The following is a 20,412-nucleotide window of genomic DNA, read 5'->3' on the forward strand; positions in this document are numbered from 1 at the left end:
CAGTCTCCACAAATAGCCTTAAAAGCAAGAGACAATGACACCTAAAACTCCTCTATGGATCAACTTTCCTCTCTGGAAAATCTATAGTCCCAAGAGAATAGGGTAAAAAAACTGTTGAATCTTAAGTGCAACAAAAGGGAGGCCCCAGGAGCAGTGGATCCGTGGTGCAGGCACCAGCCCCAGCAATAACCCTAGAGACAAATGTACCCCTCTTATCCTATGGTTTTGTCAATGTTTCCTTTTTTGGTTTTGTCAATTTTTTCCTTAAAAATAAAAAATAAAAAGCTGTTGAATCTTATCTTTTCCAGCTGCTGAGTCCTAGTCTTAGGGCACAGCTTCAGTAAGTACCCTCAGGATAGGTTAAGACCCCACAATACTATGAAGAGAAAGAAACTCAGGAAAACAATTCATGAAATTATCTATGAACTTCTTGAAGATAACATTCTTTTTTTTTTTTATTGTTGTTGTTATTGATGTTGTCATTGTTGGATAAGACAGAGAGAAATGGAGAGAGGAGGGGATGACAGAGAGGGGGAGAGAAAGATAGATGCCTGCAGACCTGCTTCACCGCCTGTGAAGCGACTCCCCTGCAGGTGGGGAGCCGGGGGCTTGAACCGGGATCCTTACTCAGGTGCTTGTGCTTTGCGCCACCTATGCTTAACCCGCTGCACTACCACCCGGCTCCCTAAGAACACAGCATTCTTTAGGTAAAGTATAGAGATGAGGGCACCAGGTAGTGGCGCATTTGGAAAAGCTGCCTGTCACAATCCTCAAGCAGCTAAGTTCCCCCTGTGGGGGAGGGCTTCATTTTATCTCTAAACTCCCCCACCCGTCAATTTCTCTGTCCTATCAAATAAAATAAATAACCTATTTATTTATTACTGGATAGTAAGAAAGAAATTGAGAAGGGAGAGACAGGGAAAGGGTCCCTGCAGATGGGACCTGCGTCCTTGAACCAGGGTCCTTGCACACTGTAATGTGTGTGCTTAACCAGATGCATCACCACCTATACCCTTAAAATATCTTTTAAAAGTATAGATACAGGGGGTCGGGCTGTAGCGCAGGTTAAGCACACATGGCGCAAAGCGCAAGGACCAACTTAAGGATCCTGGTTCGAGCCCCCAGCTCCCCACCTGCAGGGGGTCTCTGCACAAGCAGTGAAGCAGGTCTGCAGGTGTCTATCTTTCTCTCCCCTTCTTTGTCTTCCCCTCTTCTCTCCATTTCTTTCTGTCCTATCCAGGAATGATGACATCAATAACAATAACCACAACAATGATAAAACAACAAGGGCAACAAAAAGGGAAAAAAATAGCCTCCAAGAGCAGTGAATTTGTGATGCAAGCACTGATTCCCAGCAATAACCCTACAGGAAAAAAAAAAAAAAAAAGTATAAATATGGTTCCAAATAGCATGCCAAAACTTCTAAAATAAAATAAAGATTTATAGAATTAGAGATGAAAGAATATAAAGCTGAAAATTATTTGAAGAAATAACTCTTTAAAAAATAAATAACAGGTGACAAATTCCTACATGAAAAATAAACATGAAACTCAATGGAGCCCCAACAGGATAAATTCGAAGAAATTCAGAGCAACACACTTGATATGAAACTGCTGAAAATTTAAGACAAAAAACATTTTTTGAAATAAGGCAGAGAAAAATGAAGCACTATTTATATCAGAACAACTAAAATGACTGTATGAAGGGTGTAGCTCTATAATATATTTCCAACTGCCTGGAAATCTAGTTAATTCAAATTAAAAAGCTAAAATGCTAGATGATATAGTGATATAAACATGGAAAACTCACTTGCATTTAAATAAAAAACTTCAAAACAAAATGTGAAATAGGCAGCTTGTAGACAACACACAAAATTCTGCTACTTGAAGCATTTCAGTTGAAAACATTAAGAGAAGTGGTGGCTAAATAAATTCTACCATCTGGTTTTAAGACCTCAAACAAGTCTTCCAGTATCTTTAGACCTTAGTTTGCCAAGTTTTAGATTAAGGAGATGGGTTCAATGATTCCTAGTCTTTCCCAGTTGTCACATCTTATAGATTCTTTATATTCTTCAAATTTTTCTTCAATGGTAGAGTTCCTTAGAGAGAAGAAATCCAGAACCACATAGGCTTTTCTGCTTCCTAGTGCTGCTATTTGACATGGGCAAGTTATGGTCGCTTAGGTAAGTTTTTCTTTTCTTTTCTCTTTACAGAGAGAAATTGAGAGCGAGGGGGGAGGAGAGAGAGACAGAAAGACACCTGCAAAACTGCTTCAGTACTTGAAGTTATCCCCCTGCAGTTGGATATCAGGGGCTTGAACCACGGTCCTGTGCATGGTAACTTGTGCACTTAACCAGGTGTGCTCCACCCAACCCCATTAAAATCGCTTTGGAATAATATCTACCTATAGTGCTGTAGGGGTTAAATGAGAAAAGGTGTGTAATGTATCAATCTAGTAAGGAGTCATCATATAACAAGTATATGAAACAAGTGTTATTATAGTAAAAGGTCTGCCCTAAGCTTCCTTCTCTCCCCATATATAGACATTCTTTCTGAAATATTTTATTTTGGTTACAGACAGAAAGAAATTGAAAAGGTAGGGGGAGAGAAGAGAGTGAGGAAGACAGACACCTGCAATACTGCTTCCCCACTACTAAAACTTCCTCCCTGCAGTTGGGAACTGGCGTCTTGAACCAGAGTCTTTGCTCATGGTAATGTATACACTCTACCAGGCACGCAGTCCTTATTTTCAAAATCTTAACTTCTACAGACAGCTTTAACACTCCCCTGCCCATGACTTTGAGCTCCAGATTTGTATTTTTAAGCTCTAGTTACACATTTCCAACTCTCTTGCAACACATCAGCAACTGGATGTCTACCACATTTTAAAAATCAAACATGTGTAACATGTCTGCTTTTCATTATTCAAGTCCTATCATTATTCTGAAGTTGCCCAGGTTCAAAATCACAGTCGTTTTCAATAATTGGGTCTCTTCCTTAATTCCTAAGCTCTGACTCTTACTGACTATTCCTCCAAAAAAAGTCTCTCATATGAACAATTCCTTCTTGTTCCCTAATTCAGACTCCCTATAAATTCACTCCGTGCTGGATCCAGATTCATCTTCTCTAGCTCACTTTAATCTCATCATCTGCAAATGAAAGCTACCCTCCCAATAGTGCACTCAAGGCCCAGAACTGGACTCAAATTATTGGTGACTCATACAAACTTGTAAATCACAAATTTCTTTAAAAAGAAAATCCTCATTTTTTCTCTTCTATTTACTGAAATTCTATAATTTTTTTATTTTTATTTTATTATTTTTCCCTTTTGTTGCCCTTGTTGAAATTCTATAATTTTAAAAAAATTTTAATATTTATTTATTTTCCCTTTTGTTGGCCTTGTTGTCTTTTATTGTTGTTGTAGTTATTGTTGTTATTGATGTTGTCATTGTTGGATAGGACAGAGAGAAATGGAGAGAGGAGGGGAAGACAGAGAGGGGGAGAGAAAGATAGGCGCCTGTAGACCTGCATCACCGCTTGTGAAGTGAACCACCTACAGGCGGGGAGCCAGGGGCTCAAACTGGGATCCTTACCCCGGTCCTTGTGCTTTGCACCACGTGCGCTTAACCTGTTGCGCTACGGCCCAACTCCCGAAATTCTATGATTCTTAAAGAATTAACTCAGAGTGCTCACTTCAGCTGCATATATTCTAAAAATTGAACTGATAGAGAAACTATTAACATGGTACCTGTGCAAGGATGACATGCAAATTTGTGAAGCATTCCATTAAAAAAAAAGAATTAATGCAGATTACTTCATAAAGACTATTCTGATTCTAGAAGTCAGTAACAGAGAACTTTTCTATAATCTACCAAGATGTATCATCCAGGCATATTAATTTAAATACCTTTGATATTAGTACAACACAGCAGATGTAAAAGGACAGAATACAAAAATAGAACCCTGCCTGTATGAGTACTTAACAAAGATGATGAGTCAAATTAGTAGAAAAAGTATGAGCTATTCCAATGTTGTTGGGATAACTAGCAATTCACAGAGAAAAAAAAATTAAGGCTAGATTCTTACTTCTTAAAATACTTTAATAAAAGTACTAAAAAAGTAGAATGTATTTATGGTCTAGAATAGGGAAGAAACATAAATTCAGGGAGTCGGGCTGTAGCGCAGCGGGTTAAGCGCAGGTGGCGCAAAGCACAAGGACCGGCATAAGGATCCCGGTTCGAACCCCAGCTCCCCACCTGCAGGGGAGTCGCTTCACAGGCGGTGAAGCAGGTCTGCAGGTGTCTATCTTTCTCTCCTTCTCTCTGTCTTCCCCTCCTCTCTCCATTTCTCTCTGTCCTATCCAACAACGACAACAACAATAATAACTACAACAATAAAACAACAAGGGCAACAAAAGGGAATAAATAAAATAAATATTTTAAAAAAAAGAAACATAAATTCATTGAAATATTAGCTAAATCCAATTAAATAAAAGTTCTGCACAACAGTTAAAAAAATGAAAAGATAAGTCACAGGCTCAAAATATATTTTGCCATAAATATAGTAAAGATTATGCATTTAGAATATATATAGAAGTACTTTAGATAAATATAGAAAAAGATAAACAAAGATTACACAGGAATATTAATTTAATGAAAATCTCAAAATCCAGTGAAAATATGAAACAATATTCAACCACACTAGCAACAGGGAAACAAAAAATAATAATAATAAATGACACCATAGTGTAAGAGATAGCATAATGGTTATGTAAAAAAAACTTCCATGTTAAAGGCTCCGAAGTTCCAGGTTCAATCCCTCACACTACTGTAAGTCAGAGCTAAAAACTGCTCTAGTAAAAAAATAATAATAGCTAAATAGTCAATTCATATCTGTGACTTGGGGAGAACTAGTGCAGTTTCCAATGAAGGGGTATGGGGACACAGGACTCTGGTGGCAGTAACGGTGTGAACATATATTCCTATTAACTTATAACATTATAAATCACTAATAAAAAAAATGGGGGGTGGGGTGTGTGGTGGCGCACCTGGTTGAGTTCACATGTTACAATGCACAAGGACCCAGGTTCAAGCCCTTGGTCCCCACCTGCAAGAAAAATGGTGCACAAGTGGTGAAGCAGTGCTGCAGATGTCTTTCTGTTTCTATCTTCCTCTCTATCCCCCTTCTTTTAAATACAAGTATCTTATGATCCAATAATTTCATATCTAAACATTGACTCTGAAGTAACACAGGCAAACAAACAGGTAATCTCACTAAAGTGTTGTTTTAGTAGTCAAAACTCAGCAATAATGTCCATCATTAGTGAAATAGTAGCACTTTTGGGGTTTTGTTTTGTTTTCTTCTTTTGGTGCCATAACCTTGTACACGTATGCTTCTACCACCCCTGGTATGATTTCTTTTTCCAGATAGAGAAAGAGAGAAGCATCAGAGTAGTACTATACCATTTATGGAACGTATTCTGGTATTGCAATGTGATGCCTGGACTAGAAGAATCCAAGGCTTCATATATGTTAAAATGTATGATCTACTGGGTAAGCTGTCTTCCAGATCCTAGAGAAATAGTTACATAAACTATAACAGAGAGGATATTCAACGCTATTCAACTTAAAGAAATGCACATTAAAAGAACAGTTAAAATCTCCAAAACATTAGTTGAGTTAAAAACACAGCTATCATTTATTTAAAAATGTACTTTACTTATCACATATGAGAATTTCACGAGACACAGAGAGAGGAAAACCAGAGCATCACTCCAGTACATGTGGTGCTGGGGATCATACTGGGAGTCTAAAGCTTTAGTTCCAGTGCTCTACCAATTGAGCTAGCTCCTCAGCCACGATAATATCATTTATTAAACAAAATCTTCATACTCTTACAAATGAAAGTTTAAAAACTCTAGGGAGTCAGGCAGTAGTGCAGCGGGTTAAGCATAGATGGCACAAAGCACAAGAACCAGGGTAAAGATCCCAGTTCGAGCCCCTGGCTCCCCACCTGCACAGGAGTCGCTTCACAGGCGGTGAAGCAGGTCTGCAGGTGTCTGTCTTTCTCTCCCCCTCTGTCTTCCCCTCCTCTCTCCATTTCTCTCTGTCCTATCCAACAACGAACAACATCAACAATAACAATAATAACCACAACAAGGCTACAACAACAAAAGGGGGGGAAATGGCCTCCAGGAGCAGTGGATTCATGGTGCAGGCACTGAGCCCCAGCAATAACCCTGGAGGCAAAAAATATATGTATATATTCTGAGCAAGTATATCCCAAATTGATGATAGTGATGATCTAGCAAGCTGTAAATGGGCTTGGGGGTTGATTATATAGAACTTAAAAGACAGAGCTCAGAGTGGTGACACAGAGGTTAAAGTATAGGATTCTCAAGTATATGGGGTTCTGAATTCGATCCCACGCAGGTCATGCACCAGAGTGATGTCAGGTTCTTTCTCTCTTCTCCTATCACTCTCATTAATAAATAATTTTTAAAAATTATTTTAAAAATTATAGATAATAAGACTATGTTCATATTTTACTTGTGCAGTTAAAACTAAAAAAAATAAATTAAGGAAATACATATAGATACAATAATTACACATATGAAATATAAGGCTAAGAAAAAAACACCACCATAAGCCAGAGCTGAATAGTGCTCTAGTCTCCCCTGCTCCCACTATCTGTACTATCTGTACTCATTAAAATAAAATATGCAATCACAAAGATAACTATTAGAGAGATACGTGTTTTGTTTTTTTTTTCCTCCAGGGTTATTGCTGGGCTCGGTGCCTGCACCATGAATCCACTGCTCCTGAAGGCCATTTTTTTCTCCCTTTTGTTGCCCTTGTTGTTGTAGCCTCGTTGTGGTTATTATTATTGCCATTGTTGACGTTGTTCGTTGTTGGATAGGACAGAGAGAAATGGAGAGAGGAAGGGAAGACAGAGAGGGGGAGAGAAAGATAGACACCTGCAGACCTGCTTCACCACTTGTGAAGCAACTCCCCTGCAGGTGGAGAGCCGGGGGCTTGAACCGGGATCCTTACACCAGTCCTTGCACTTTGTGCCGCATGCACTTAACCCACTGAGCTACCGCCCAATTCCTGAGAACAAATCTTGATAGACAGTAGTTTTTGGTTTTTTTTTAATATTTATTTTATTTATTTATTCCCTTTTGTTGCCCTTGTTGTTTTATTGTTGTAGTTATTATTGTTGTTGTCGTTGTTGGATAGGACAGAGAGAAATGGAGAGAGATGGGGAAGACAGAAAGGAGGAGAGAAAGATAGACACCTGCAGACCTGCTTCACCGCCTGTGAAGCGACTCCCCTGCAGGTGGGGAGCTGGGGTTCGAACCGGGATCCTTATGCCGGTCCTTGTGCTTTGCGCCACCTGCGCTTAACCCGCTGCGCTACAGCCCGACTCCCCAATACACAGTAGTTTTATCACACATTTCCAGATAATATGGCTGAGATTTGCCTAGTTTTGGACTTTAAATGAATGGAAAAATACTATGTGGTACATCTGGCTTTTTCTGTTTGCATTTATGATCTTTGAACAAAAAATGCCATAAACAATAAGTACAGAGAATAGGATTTAGAAAGAATTGTATAGGCTAGGAGTTGTGTTACCTGAGCTATATTGTCTGAGAACTTCAACTTCACTAATAAATTATAACCTCCAACTCTATTTTCTCATACTCAAATAAGGGCATTAATGTCTCCTATTAATCTCTGTAATTAACCACTCATCTGTTGCAAATATTTTATTTCCATTGCTTTTATATCAGGAATTTCCACAGAAATCCCATCCACTTTTCCTCCCAACACTTCTTTCTCAGGAAAATTTGATAGTCAATATTTGCATGATGATTGCTTGGAATACTGGATGCCTTTTATATTCAGCAAAAAAGTATTAACCAGTTTGAACTTAAGACTTTTGACCCTGGCCTCATTAGCACTAAGCTAACTCATCAAAAAGTCCACATATAAAATATTTAGAGTTGATTATTAAGTTATTTGCTTTAAAGAGAATACTTGAAGTTATCTTTCTTGCAGCTCAGGAAGTTGTACAAAAGGTAGAACACCAGACTTGCAAGTACAAAGCTCCAAGTTCAATCCACAGCATCAGATAATGCCAGAGTGATGTTCATGTTCTTTCCCCCCTTCTTAAACAAACAAAATAACTCTTTACTTTTTTGGAACCAGCAAGAGAATTCACCCAGATAGTGTGCCTGCCTACTCTGTCATGTACACAATGCAGGTTCAAGTCAGGTCCTCATCATACTGGAGGAAGTTTAGATGCTGTGGTACCGTTCCTTCTATTCCTGTCTCTCCTATCTATCTGGGGTCGGGGGGGGAAACTGGCTCAGAGTGGTGAATCCCCAGTAATGATTAAAAAAGGGGGGGGGGAGTCGGGCAGTTGCACAGCGGGTTAAGCGCAAGTGGCGCAAAGCACAAGGGCCAGCGTAAGGATCCCACTTTGAGGCCCCTGCACCCCACCTGCAGGGGAGTCACTTCACAAGAGGTGAAGCAAGTCTGCAGGTATCTATCTTTCTCTCCCCCTCTCTGTCTTCCCCTCCTCTCTCCATTTCTCTATGTTCTAGCCAACAACGACATCAATAACAACAACAATAATAACTACAACAATAATAACTACAACAATAAAACAACAAGGGCAACAAAAGGGAATAATTAAAAAAAACAACTTTCCTCCTGGTAACACTATAGTTGTCTATCGATCTGGAAAGTGGATTGATGGAAAGAAAAAGCAAAAAGAAAGCATACTTTTAATAATGGCTTTAAATTAAGTCCATAAATTCTCTGAAACTCTTTTTGAAAGTGAATTCTAATTCTCCTCTTGATAGAGTGGGCTATATTTAGTGATTTGTTTCTCTGATGAAGCAGTAAAGTCTCTCTCTACTAACATAGATATATGAGTGAACCATATTAGAAGCAAATCTCTCAGAGGCCAGACAGTGGCACACCCAGGTAAGTACACGCGTTACCATGCACAGGGGTCTGGGTTTGATATCCCGGCCCCCCACCCCAGCTTCAGGGGGGAAGCTTCACAAGTAGTGATGCAAGTCTGCAGGTGTCTTATCTTTCTCCCTCTCTACCTCCCCTTCCTCTCTCAACTTCTTTCTGTCCCATCAAATGAGAAAGAAAGGAAAGAGAAAACAAAAGGAAAGGGGAGAGGAGGAGCAGGGAGGGGAGGGAAGGAGCAGGGAAGAGAGGGGAGGGGAAGGGAAGAGCAGGGAAGGGAGGGGAGGGGAAGGGAGGGGAAAGACAAAAAGAACTATATCTACGAGACCCAATTAAGTATTTGGATGAAAACAGCATCGGACAAGAAGAGTAACTACAGTTATAGTTACAGGCTAGAACTATCCAGCTAAATTACTCCTGATTTCAGACCCAGAGAAACAAAATGAGTTAAATATTTATTATCATTTTAAGTCACTAAGCTCTGAGGCAATCTGTTGCATAAACAACACATAACTAATAAACTTTATCACTGTATCTATATATTAGCTATATAGTTTCACCTTTTGTTCTGGCTGTGATCTCTCTTTCATCAAAATAATTAACTTTAAAAACCTCTTTCCTAAACATTTATATTTTACTCAAATTATCCTAATATCTCTAAATTAATAAAGCACACTTTTTGAAATATCCTTTAAAGCTCTCCCCCCAGGGCTGGGGAGATAGCATACCTGTTATGCAAAAAGACATTCATCTCTGAGGCACTAAAAGTCTCAGGTTTAATCCACACGCCACAGTAAGCCAGCTATGAGCTGTGGCTTTAATGAGAAACATACAGAGAGAAAGGTGCACAGAAAAAGTGAGAGACAGACATCAGAGTACTCCTCAGCTCTGGGTTATGTTGGTGGTGAGGATTGAACTGGGACCTTAGAGCTCTGGGCATGAAAGTCTTTGAATAACTGTTATGCTGTCTCCCCAGCCCAAGTGTTTTTTTTTTTTTTTTTTTTTTTATTATTATTATTTTCTCATTTATTTATTTATTTATTCTCCCTTTCGTTGCCCTTGTTGTTTATCGTTGTTGTTATTATTGCTGTCATCGTTGTTGGATAGGACAGAGAGAAATGGAGAGAGGAGGGGAAGACAGAGAGGGGGAGAGAAAGATAGATACCTGCAGACCTGCTTCACCGCCTGTGAAGCGACTCCCCTGCAGGTGGGGAGCTGGGGGCTCGAACCGGGATCCTTATGCCAATCGTTGTGCTTTGCGCCACCTGCGCTTAACCCGCTGAGCTACGCCCGACTCCCCCCCAAGTGTTTTATAATAAAAATTTGGTACCTCAGGGTGACACAGTAGATGAAATACTGACTCTCAAGCATGAGGTCCCAAGATTAGTTCCCAGCACTGCATGTGTCAGACTCCAATTCTCTCTCCTGCTTCTCATTCTCTTACAAATAAATAAGAATTTTTTAAAATATTTATTTATTCCCTTTTGTTGCTTGTTCTTTTTATTGTTAAAGTTATTACTGTTGTCATCGTTGTTAGATAGGACAGAGAGAAATGAAAAGAGGAAGGAAAGACAGAGGGGGACAGAAAGATAGACACCTACAGACCTGCTTCACTGCCTGTGAAGTGACTCCCTTGCAGGTGGGGAGCCAGGGGGCTCGAACTGGGATCCTTACTCTGGTCCTTGCACTTGGCGCCACCTGCACTTATTAACCCACTGCGCTAGCGCCCAACTACCATAAATAAGAATTTTTTTTTTTATTAAAAAGTGCAAATCAGGAACCAGGGTGGTGGTGCATCTGGTTAAGCGATCATATTGTAGTACACAAGGACCCGGGTTCAAGTCCCTGGCCCCCACCTGAAGGGGGAAAGCTTCACAAGTGGTGAAGCAGGGCTGCAGGAGTCTCTGTCTCTCTTTATCTTCCCTTTCCCTCTGAATTTCTCTGTTTCTACCCAATAATAAATAAATAAAAATATTTTTTTAAAGTGAAAATCCACTGTTTGACAGATAAAATCATCAAGTTGCTAGGTTATATATACTTATCAACATTATTAAGCTATTCAGATGTTCATAGACTTTATAAGAAACTTGCAAATATAACTGATTTAATAAAGAATCTAACAAAGGTATTATAAAATAATTCCAGCAGATGAGCAAAGCACTAAGACAAAAAGAGCAAAAATAAAAAGAAAGGCACTTTAGGCTAATACTTCCATAACTTCCCTTAACTATCCCCCTATTGGTTTTGTCCGTGTTTGTTTGTTTGTTTGTTTTTGTCTGTTTTTTTTCCAGCAGGGTTATCTCTGGAGTTCAATGCCTGCATGAATCCTCTGCTCCCTTTGGTCATTTCTTCCTTTTTTTTTTCCCCCTTTATTATGGTAGAGACAAAAATACAGCAATAAAAGGGAAGAGGGAGAAGAGAGAGATACCTGCAGCCAACTCCACTTCTTTTGAAACTTAGCCCCTGCAGGTGGGGACCAAGAGTTTAAATCTGGATCCTCATGCATGGTAATTAGTGCACTTTACAGGCTGTGCCACACTCTGGCCTCGGCCTTGTGGGGTTTTTTGTTTGTTTGTTTGTTTGTTTTGCTTCTAGGGTTATCACTGGGGCTCAGTGCCATCACTACAAATCCATGAATCCACCGCTCCAGAAGGCTATTTTTCCCATTTTATTGCCTTTGTTGTGGTTGTTATTGTTGTTAGATAGGACAGAGAGAAATCGAGAGAGGAGGGGAAGACAGAGAGGAGGAGAGAAAGACAAATACCTGCAGACCGCTTCACTGCTTGCAAGGCAACCCCCTGCAGGTGGAGAGCTGGGGGCTTGAACCAGGATCCTTAAGCCCATCCTTGCACTTTGCACCATGTGCGCTTAACCCGCTGCGATACTGCCCAGCCTCCCTCCCCCCCTTTTTTTTTAAACTACATCAGTTAAATTAGCTTTAAATAAAAGTTTGCTAGTACTCCAGGAAGGCTGTGGTGGCTTGAGTGTTGAACTCTCAAGTATGAGGTCCTTAATTTGACCCCTAGCATCATGTGTGCCAGAATGATGTTCTGGTTCTTTGTCTCTCCCTCCTTCAAAGAAAAAAAAGGGGGTGGGGCATATCATAATGGTTATGCAAAGAGACTTCCATGCCTGAGGCTCTCACATCCCAGGTTCAATTTCCCACACAGCCATGAGTCAGATCAGAGCTGAGCAGTGCTCTGATGTAAAAAAAAAAAAAAAAAAAAAATGAGGGAGTCGGGCAGTAGTGCAGCAGGTGGCTCAAAGTGCAAGGACCAGCATAAGGATCCCAGTTCAAGCCCCTGGCTCGCCACCTGCAGGGGGTTGCTTCACAGGGAGCTAAGTCAGTCTGTAGGTGTCAATCTTTCTCTCCCCCTCTCTGTCTTCCCCTCCTCTCCTCCTCTCCCTATTTCTCTCTGTCCTATCCAACAATGACGACATCAGTAACAACAATAACAATAACTACAACAACAACAACAAAAGGGCAACAAAAGGGAAAATAAATAAATATTAAAAAATGGGGTCGAGTGATGGTGGTTGTGCACCCTCCATTAAGTGCACATATTACCATAAACAAGGACCTGAGTTCAAGCCTTCACTCCCCACCTACAGGGGGATGCTTCATGAGCAGTGAACCAGGTTTGCAGGTGTTTATCTTTCTATCTCCTTGCAGGTGTTTATCTTTCTCTCTCAATTTCTCTCTGACCTATCAAATAAAATAGGGGGGGGGGAGCCACTGGGAACAATGGATTTGTAGCACCAGCACCCAGCCCCAGGTGGCAAATAAATAAATAAGATCTGATAGCCAGGGAAGGAATTCCCAGGACAGTGCAGAATTTGCATGTGTGAAACCCCAGGTTTGATACTTGACACTACATATTCTGTTCTCTGTAATTTTTTTAATTTAAAAAATGTCAATGTGATACTTTTGAAGGCAGAGATACAAATGGTCAACTAAAAGCAGTTAATAACACAGTCACAAAGCCACTGAGAAATTCTTACCACCATAAAACCGAAGCATACAGCTGAGGTCAGGATTAGTGGCTTCCTCTTGTATGCGCAGAGGATCATCAAAACCCAGCCTGGATAAATAATCATAAATAATCTGAAGAGGCCGTTCAGTAGGTTCCAGTCTCCTGCTTAAACAAGTCAAAAGAAAAATATTGATAAATAATAAAAATACTTCATTTAATTTTTTTAATCTCTTAGTACAGTCTCAATTTTACCTCTATATCATATTAATATTACTTATTACAACTAATCTAAACAAGATAGTGGGGGGCAGGGGAGATAGCATAACAATTATGCAAACAGACTCTCTTGCCTGAAGCTACCAGGTTCCAGGTTCAATCCCCCACATTACCATAAGCCAGAGCTGAGCAGTGCCCTGGTAAAAAAAAAAAAAAAAAAAAAAGGCAAGATAGTGGTTCTCCAAATTATTTGTTCTTAGGAACCGCTTGCAGTCTTTAAGGACCCCAGGCAAGCTTTTGTTTACATAGGATATCACTATTGTGATCTTCTGGGTAAGAAAGGAAACTTAAAATTTCAAATATTTTTTTAATTCAAATATTTATCCGTTCCCCTCCCCCCATTTTATTTGGAGGTTAATGGTTTACAGCTCAATTGTCTACACATGGGCTTCATTTCCCAGCTCTGCATCATGGGTGTCAGCAATTTACTCTCACCTCCAACCTAGCACCCCAACCCCCTGCAAATAAATCCATGTCAGTAATAACAGTACTTCCATTATATAATAGTGCAAATAGTTTTTTTAAAAAACATGTTTTATGAAATGAAATGAAATAATTGAGAAAATGATACTGCTTTACACTTTTGTAAATATGACAAAGTTTATTCAAGACAGCTAGATTCTCAAGCACTACTTTTACATTCAATTTGACCTCTAGAAAATTCCATTGTAGGGACCTGGCAATGGCACACATAGTATGATGCACAAGGATCCTGATTCAAGCCCCAAGCTCTCCAACTGCAGCAGGGGGGGGGAGGGGGGGTCAATTCACAAGTCATAAAGCAGGTCTGTAGGTGTTTTTCTCTTTCCCTCACTATCTACCGCTCCTCTTTCAATTTCTCTGTCCTATTGGAAAAAAAAATGGCCACAGAATTCATAGTGCAGGCAATGAGCCCCAGCGATAACCCTGGAGGCAAAAATTAAAAAATAATTAAAAATTCCATTGTATATTCCTAAGATATTTCCAGTGGGGGGTCCTGGCAATGGTGCGCCCAGGTAAGTGCAAATAGTACAAAGCGCAAGGACCCATGTAAGGATCCAAGTTCAAGCCCCCAACTCCTCGCCTGCAGGGAGGGATGCTTCACAAACAGTGAAGCAGATGTGCTGGTGTCTATATTTCTCTCTCCCTCCCCTCCCCCTCAATTTCTGTGTCCTATCCAATACAATGGAAAAAAGTGGCCACCAGGAGCAGTGCATTTGTAGTGCTAGCACCAAGCCCTACCCCCTGAAGGCAAAATAAAATAAGATAGACTGAGAGTGAAAAAGAAATTGACTTATCATTATGAAATATTATTTTAAAGACTGTACTATTTTATTCAAATGAGAGAGATACAGATGAAATGATCCAGAGAAAGAGACCAAAGCACTGCTCAGCTCTAGCTAATGACAGTGTTATGACTGAACCTGAGGCCTAAGATCCTTAGTAACCTGAAATCACTTTTTTATTATAATTTATTTTTTTACCAGAGCAATGCTCAGCTCTGGCTTATGGTGTTGCAGGGGACTGAACCTCAAATTTTGGAGCCTCAAGCATGAGAGTCTTTTTTTTTTTTTTTTTTGCCTCCAGGGCCATCACTGGGGTTTGATGCCTGTACCATGAATCCACCACTCCTGGAGGTCATCTTTCTTTTAAATGTATTTTATTTATTTTATTTTGTTTATCAGAGCACTGCTCAGCTCTGGCTTATGGTGGTGCTGGGGGATTGAACCTAGGACTTTGGAGCCTCAGGCATGACAGTCTCTTTGTATAACCATTATGCTATCTACCCCCAATCATGAGAGTCTCTTTGCATAGCATTTATGCTATCTACCCCCACCCAAATATTATTTTTATAATATTTTATTTATTTATTAATGAGAAACATAGGAGGAGAGAGAAAGAGCCAGACATCACTCTGGTACATGTGCTACCGAGGACTGAACTCAGGACCTCATGCCTGAGAATCCGATACTTTATCCACTGCACCACTTCCCAGACCACAATATTTTTTATTTTAAATCAACTTTCAGGACTACCTCAAGTATCCTTTTCAGAATCTCTGGTTCAAATGTAAAGACAGAAGTATGATAAAATACAATAAATTACATCTGGTCATAACTGATTTTAGGTACAAGTCAAACAACAAGAAATATAGAGGTTGGATTGCAAATTATGTTCCAGGTACTATATATTTTCATTGAACTTACATATTTATTTTTACTTTTTTGTTTTGTTTTGTTTTTTTATTAGCAATTTAATTATTGTGGCATAAAAGGGGTATAATTCCAAGCAATTCCCACCAACCAGAGTTCCACACCCCCTCCCTTCAACTTCTTATTTTATTTTTCTTATATTTGATAGGACAAAGAAATTGAGAGGGGAGAAGACAGAGAGGGAAAGTTAAAGAGAGATATCTGTAGCACTTGTGAAGCTTCCCCCCAGCAGGTGGGGACTAGGGACTTGAACCTGGGTCCTTATGCATGGTAACATGTGGCCCAACTAAGTGCACAACCACCCAGTCCCTTCCTTTGGCTTTACATATAGGCCTTCCATAAAAGTCAGGAGTGAGCAACCTTTTAAGTGGTACAGTGGATGAAGTGTTGGACCCTCAACCATGAAATTCTGAGTTTAAGCTCTAGGGATATATGTGACATTTCTTAGCTAGGCTTAAACACCCTCCTCTTCTAGCCCCTACTACTTCACTTCCCTCAATCATTCTATGTACTCAACTAATTATACAAAAGTATTTAAGATATAGCTCCTAATCTCATCTGATAGTATCAGCATTATTGTACCCATTCATTGGGGAAACTGATGATCCTTCCTAGCCAACTGAATCCACATGGATCCCAGTCACTTTCAAAGCCAGCAACAAGCAGCTCCTGACAGCTTTGCTGTTGACTGGCTACGGAAGAAGGGCAAACGCTAGAACAAGAATTGTCACCCCTTGATAATCTTTAGAAGAAACACTGTATACAATTGGCCAAGAGATATACTGGTAAATAGTATTTATTTAACATCTAAATGGCAATCATTGTCTCTATAACAGCTTTTATTAGAATCACCAAACAAGTAAATGCAGTACAACTCTAACTTCACTTAGATCCCACTAAAATCTCAGGCCTCTTTCCTCCCTGAGTTGAGGCCAGACCCCTTAAACCTAATACTGGTTTGGATACAACAAATGACACTCAGTGCTTTAACAACTGGGAGAAAGCCTAAGCTTGTCAGGTAAAGAAGGGACTATAAAAGCTGGAAAAGGACAAGAGACTGGCTTATTTAATGATGGCCCATAGGAACATACCTAAAGTAGACTTCCTAGCTTCTCACCAACCTAAAATCCTTATTCCCATCTGCTCTACTACTACTTTTTCAATCCTGTTTATTAAAAAATTTGTCCTGCTTTCTATCTTACTGCATTTCAACCACCACGCTGAAGATGCTACTATGATTTCACCCTGAACTCCCTGGGCAGATGACCTCACCTATGTGTCCCGAGAACCGCACCTCTTCAGAGCTCTAACCAACTACTAAAAGATAGAAACAGCCTGGAAGTATGAATCAACCTGCTAATGTCCATGTCCAGCAAAGAAGTAATTATAGAAGCCAGATCATCTTCCACGTTCTGTGCCTCATAAAGAATTTTGATCCATACTCCCAGAGGGGTAAATGCTAGGGGGAGATGACCAGAAGGCTCTGAATTATAATCCCATCAGGACCCAGAGACAAAAGAGGAACAAAAAAAGGAAGGGTGCTCAGAAGTAGTATTTGTGACTTAGAAAGGAAGAGGACCATAGGAAAAAAATGGACAAATATATATAAATATAGTTACAGAAATAATATTGTGGTCTGGGAGGTGGCACAGTGGATAAGGCACTGGACTCTCAAACATGAGGTCCCAATTTCAATCCCTGACAGCACATGTACCAGAGTAATGTCTAGTTCTTTCTCCCTCCTATCTTTTTCATTAATAAATAAATAAAATCTTTAAAAAAATAATATTCAACCCATATATGTGGTCTTGGGAGAACACCACTGTAGTTTCCAATGGAGGAAATGGGGACACAGAACTCTGGTGGTGCAGAATTATACCCATTATCTTATAACTTTGTATTTCAACATTAATCACTAATAAATTTTTTTTTAAAAAAACCACTGGAATGGGTGATAACCCTGGTGGCAAAATAAAATACAATCATACATATTTACAATACTTAAAAAGATTTACTGTGGTGCTGAAACCCCATGCATGCATGATTTCACTGCTCCCATGACAATTTGTTTATTCCTTTTATTTCAGAGAAAGAGAAAGAGAGAGAGAGAGAGAGAGAATATAAGTGAGGCACTATGGGAGAGAGAGGGAATGAGTGAGGCACTATGGTGTTCCAATGTGGTACCAAGGAACAAGCCCATGATTATGTGTGCAGTAAACTGAATGACCTACTGGCCTTTATCAAAAATGAGAAGTTTATCCTTTTTACTCATTAAATGCCTCTGCTAAAGAGACTGAGTAAAGGAAATCCTATAGCATGCTTACAGATCAGTTTTATGTTTCAAAGTTCCAAAAGTTTAACAGGCTGGTAATCAGCTATTTGTAAAATCAAAATATCAGAGGAAATTTATATACTGCAGAATTAGTATAGGAGAGTAATGCTGGCAATGATGGGTACCATTCAACATCTGTAATATTTCTACAGCTGCTTTAAAAAGAGATAGTAAGGGAGTCCGGTGGTGGTGCAGTGGGTTAAGCGCACGTGGCACAAAGTGTAAGGATCCCGGTTCAAGCCCCCGGCTCCCCACCTGCAGGGGAGTCACTTCACAGACGGTGAAGCAGGTCTGCAGGTGTCTGTCTTTCTCTCCCCCCTGTCTTTCCCTCCTCTTTCAATTTCTCTCTGTCCTATCAAACAACATAATAACTACAACAATAAAACAAGGGCAACAAACAGGAAAATAAATAAATATTTTTTAAAAAACTTTAAAAAATAAAAAATATAGTAAGGGAGTCAGGCGGTAGCACAGCAGGTTAAGTGCATATGTAATGCCACCTACATCTCTTAGTCAAGAGTAACAGAAAAACAATTACTCTAAACTGTATTTATAGTTAAGATACTCATAAGAGAGGAATCATTTCACAATAATTCTAGTTAATAGTTTAGTTACAGTAGAAAGAAAAACCACAAATTAATCCAATACAGGAAACAATATACTGTACCAGAGAATCTAGTAAGACAAAGTATCAACCAGATGAAATTTTTTTTAAATATTTATTTTATTTATTTATTCCCTTTTGTTGCCCTTGTTGTTTTATTGTTGTAGTTATTATTGTTGTTGTCGTTGTTGGATAGGACAGAGAGAAATGGAGAGAGGAAGGGAAGACAGAGAGGAGGAGAGAAAGATAGACACCTGCAGACCTGCTTCACCGCCTGTGAAGCGACTCCCCTGCAGGTGGGGAGCCGGGGTTCGAACCTGGTTCCTTATGCCGGTCCTTGTGCTTTGCACCACCTGCGCTTAACCCGCTGCGCTACAGCCCGACTCCCCAGATGAATTTTTTAGGGAGGAGATACATAAGATATTATACTTTGATACTGCTTATCCTATTTTGGTAGAAGAACTGGAGAAAACATCTGCAGAGGTAAGACATCTAGATCTCCAAACTCCCAGCTCTACTTTCTCCCTGGGGATTTTAAAGCCCATCATCAGAACACTGTACATTATAAAATAAAGTTTTTTCCCTTAACACAAAGGACTGAAATGCAAAGTTCAGATATTTCAGTGGTTTTAGACATACACACTTCTGTATTATTCTAACAGAACACAGCATTTTCTACTTCAAAGTCAGATTAAAACCCAATCCCTCACCATCAATAATGGTAAAATCTGCAAAGGTTGAAATCAGTAATACAAAAAGCAACAGTAAAAATACTTCTATAAGTGATCCAGGAGGTAGTGCAGTGGATAAAGCATTGGGTTCAATTCTTGGCAGCACATGTACCAGAATGATGTCTGGTTCGTTCTCTCTCTCTCTCTCTCTCTTTCACTCCTCTTATCTTCTTCATGAATAAATAAACCTTTTGAAAAAAATACTTAAGTGAATGCCTACTTCATGCCAATCAATAAGGAGTGTCTCGGACTTGCAAAGCTATATCTATTTTACAAATAAGAAAATGAAATTGAGGGGCTGGGTGGTGGCGAACCTGGTTGAACTCACATTACAATGTACAAGGACCTGGGTTCAAGCCCCTAGTCCCCACCTGCAGGGGACTTCTGCAAGCTTTCCAAGTGGTGAAGCAGTGATGTAGGTGTCTCTCTATCTCTCTTCCTCTCTATCTCCCTCTTCCCCCTCAATATCTGACTGGTTCTATCTGATAATACATAAAAATAATTTTTAAAAACTTAAAAAAAAAAAGAAGTTGAGTGTCCACAATCAGTATAGAATGTCGTTAGGGTTTGAATCTACTTCGGTATAACATCTGGTTTCTTTTAGGCAAATTACACTATTTTAAATGGTTAACAGAGAATCTGAAGCATTCCTTATATTAATTTATTCACACCAAGAAACCTTAATAGCTCAAAACTACTTTATTGGGCTGGGTAAATAGCATAATGGTTATGCAAATGATTCTATATTTATTTATTCCCTTTTGTTGCCCTTGTTGTTTTATTGTTGTAGTTATTATTATTGTCATTGTTGGATAAGACAGAGAGAAATGGAGAGAGGAGAGGAAGACAGAGGGGGGAGAGAAAGATAGACACCTGCAGACCTGCTTCACCGCCTGTGAAGTGACTCCCCTGCAGGTGGGGAGCCGGGGGCTCGAACTGGGATCCTTACGCCCATCCTTGCGCTTTGTGCCAAGTGCACTTAACCCACTGCGCTACCGCCCAACTCCCATGCAAATGATTTTCATGCCTGAGGTTCCAAGATCCCAGGTTCAGTCCCCAGAACCATAAACCTGAGTTGAGCAGTGCTCTTTTTTTTGTTTGCTTGTTTGTTTTAATTTGCTCCCCCCCCTTTTGTTGCCCTTTTCTTTTTTTACTGTTGTTGTGGTTGTTATTGTTGTTATTATTTTTGTTGTTATTGATGTTATTGTTGGGATAGGACAGAGAGAAATGGAGAGAGGAGGGGAAGACAAAGATGGGGAGAGAAAGACAGACACTTGCAGAACTGCTTCACCACCTTTCAAGTGACTCCCCTGCAGG

The 20,412-nt window shown here is 39.7% G+C and overlaps 1 protein-coding gene and 1 non-coding gene across 3 annotated transcripts in view; one reads left to right on the forward strand and one right to left on the reverse strand.

Annotated features, from left to right (window-relative positions):
* The window catches only part of PHLPP2 (PH domain and leucine rich repeat protein phosphatase 2), a 105,341-nt gene that overhangs the window by 56,591 nt on the left and 28,338 nt on the right, over positions 1-20,412 (reverse strand). For both annotated transcript variants that reach the window (XM_060185214.1, XM_007526654.3), the window contains exon 3: positions 12,989-13,122. In XM_060185214.1, the coding sequence (XP_060041197.1) occupies positions 12,989-13,122 (134 nt within the window). The remainder of the gene's footprint in view (positions 1-12,988; positions 13,123-20,412) is intronic.
* LOC132537315 (U6 spliceosomal RNA) lies at positions 3,685-3,792 on the forward strand. Its single transcript, XR_009548766.1, has one exon. It is a non-coding gene; the product is annotated as a U6 spliceosomal RNA (small nuclear RNA).

Source organism: Erinaceus europaeus, chromosome 2, assembly GCF_950295315.1.
Source record: "Erinaceus europaeus chromosome 2, mEriEur2.1, whole genome shotgun sequence".
NCBI classification, from domain to species: domain Eukaryota; kingdom Metazoa; phylum Chordata; class Mammalia; order Eulipotyphla; family Erinaceidae; genus Erinaceus; species Erinaceus europaeus.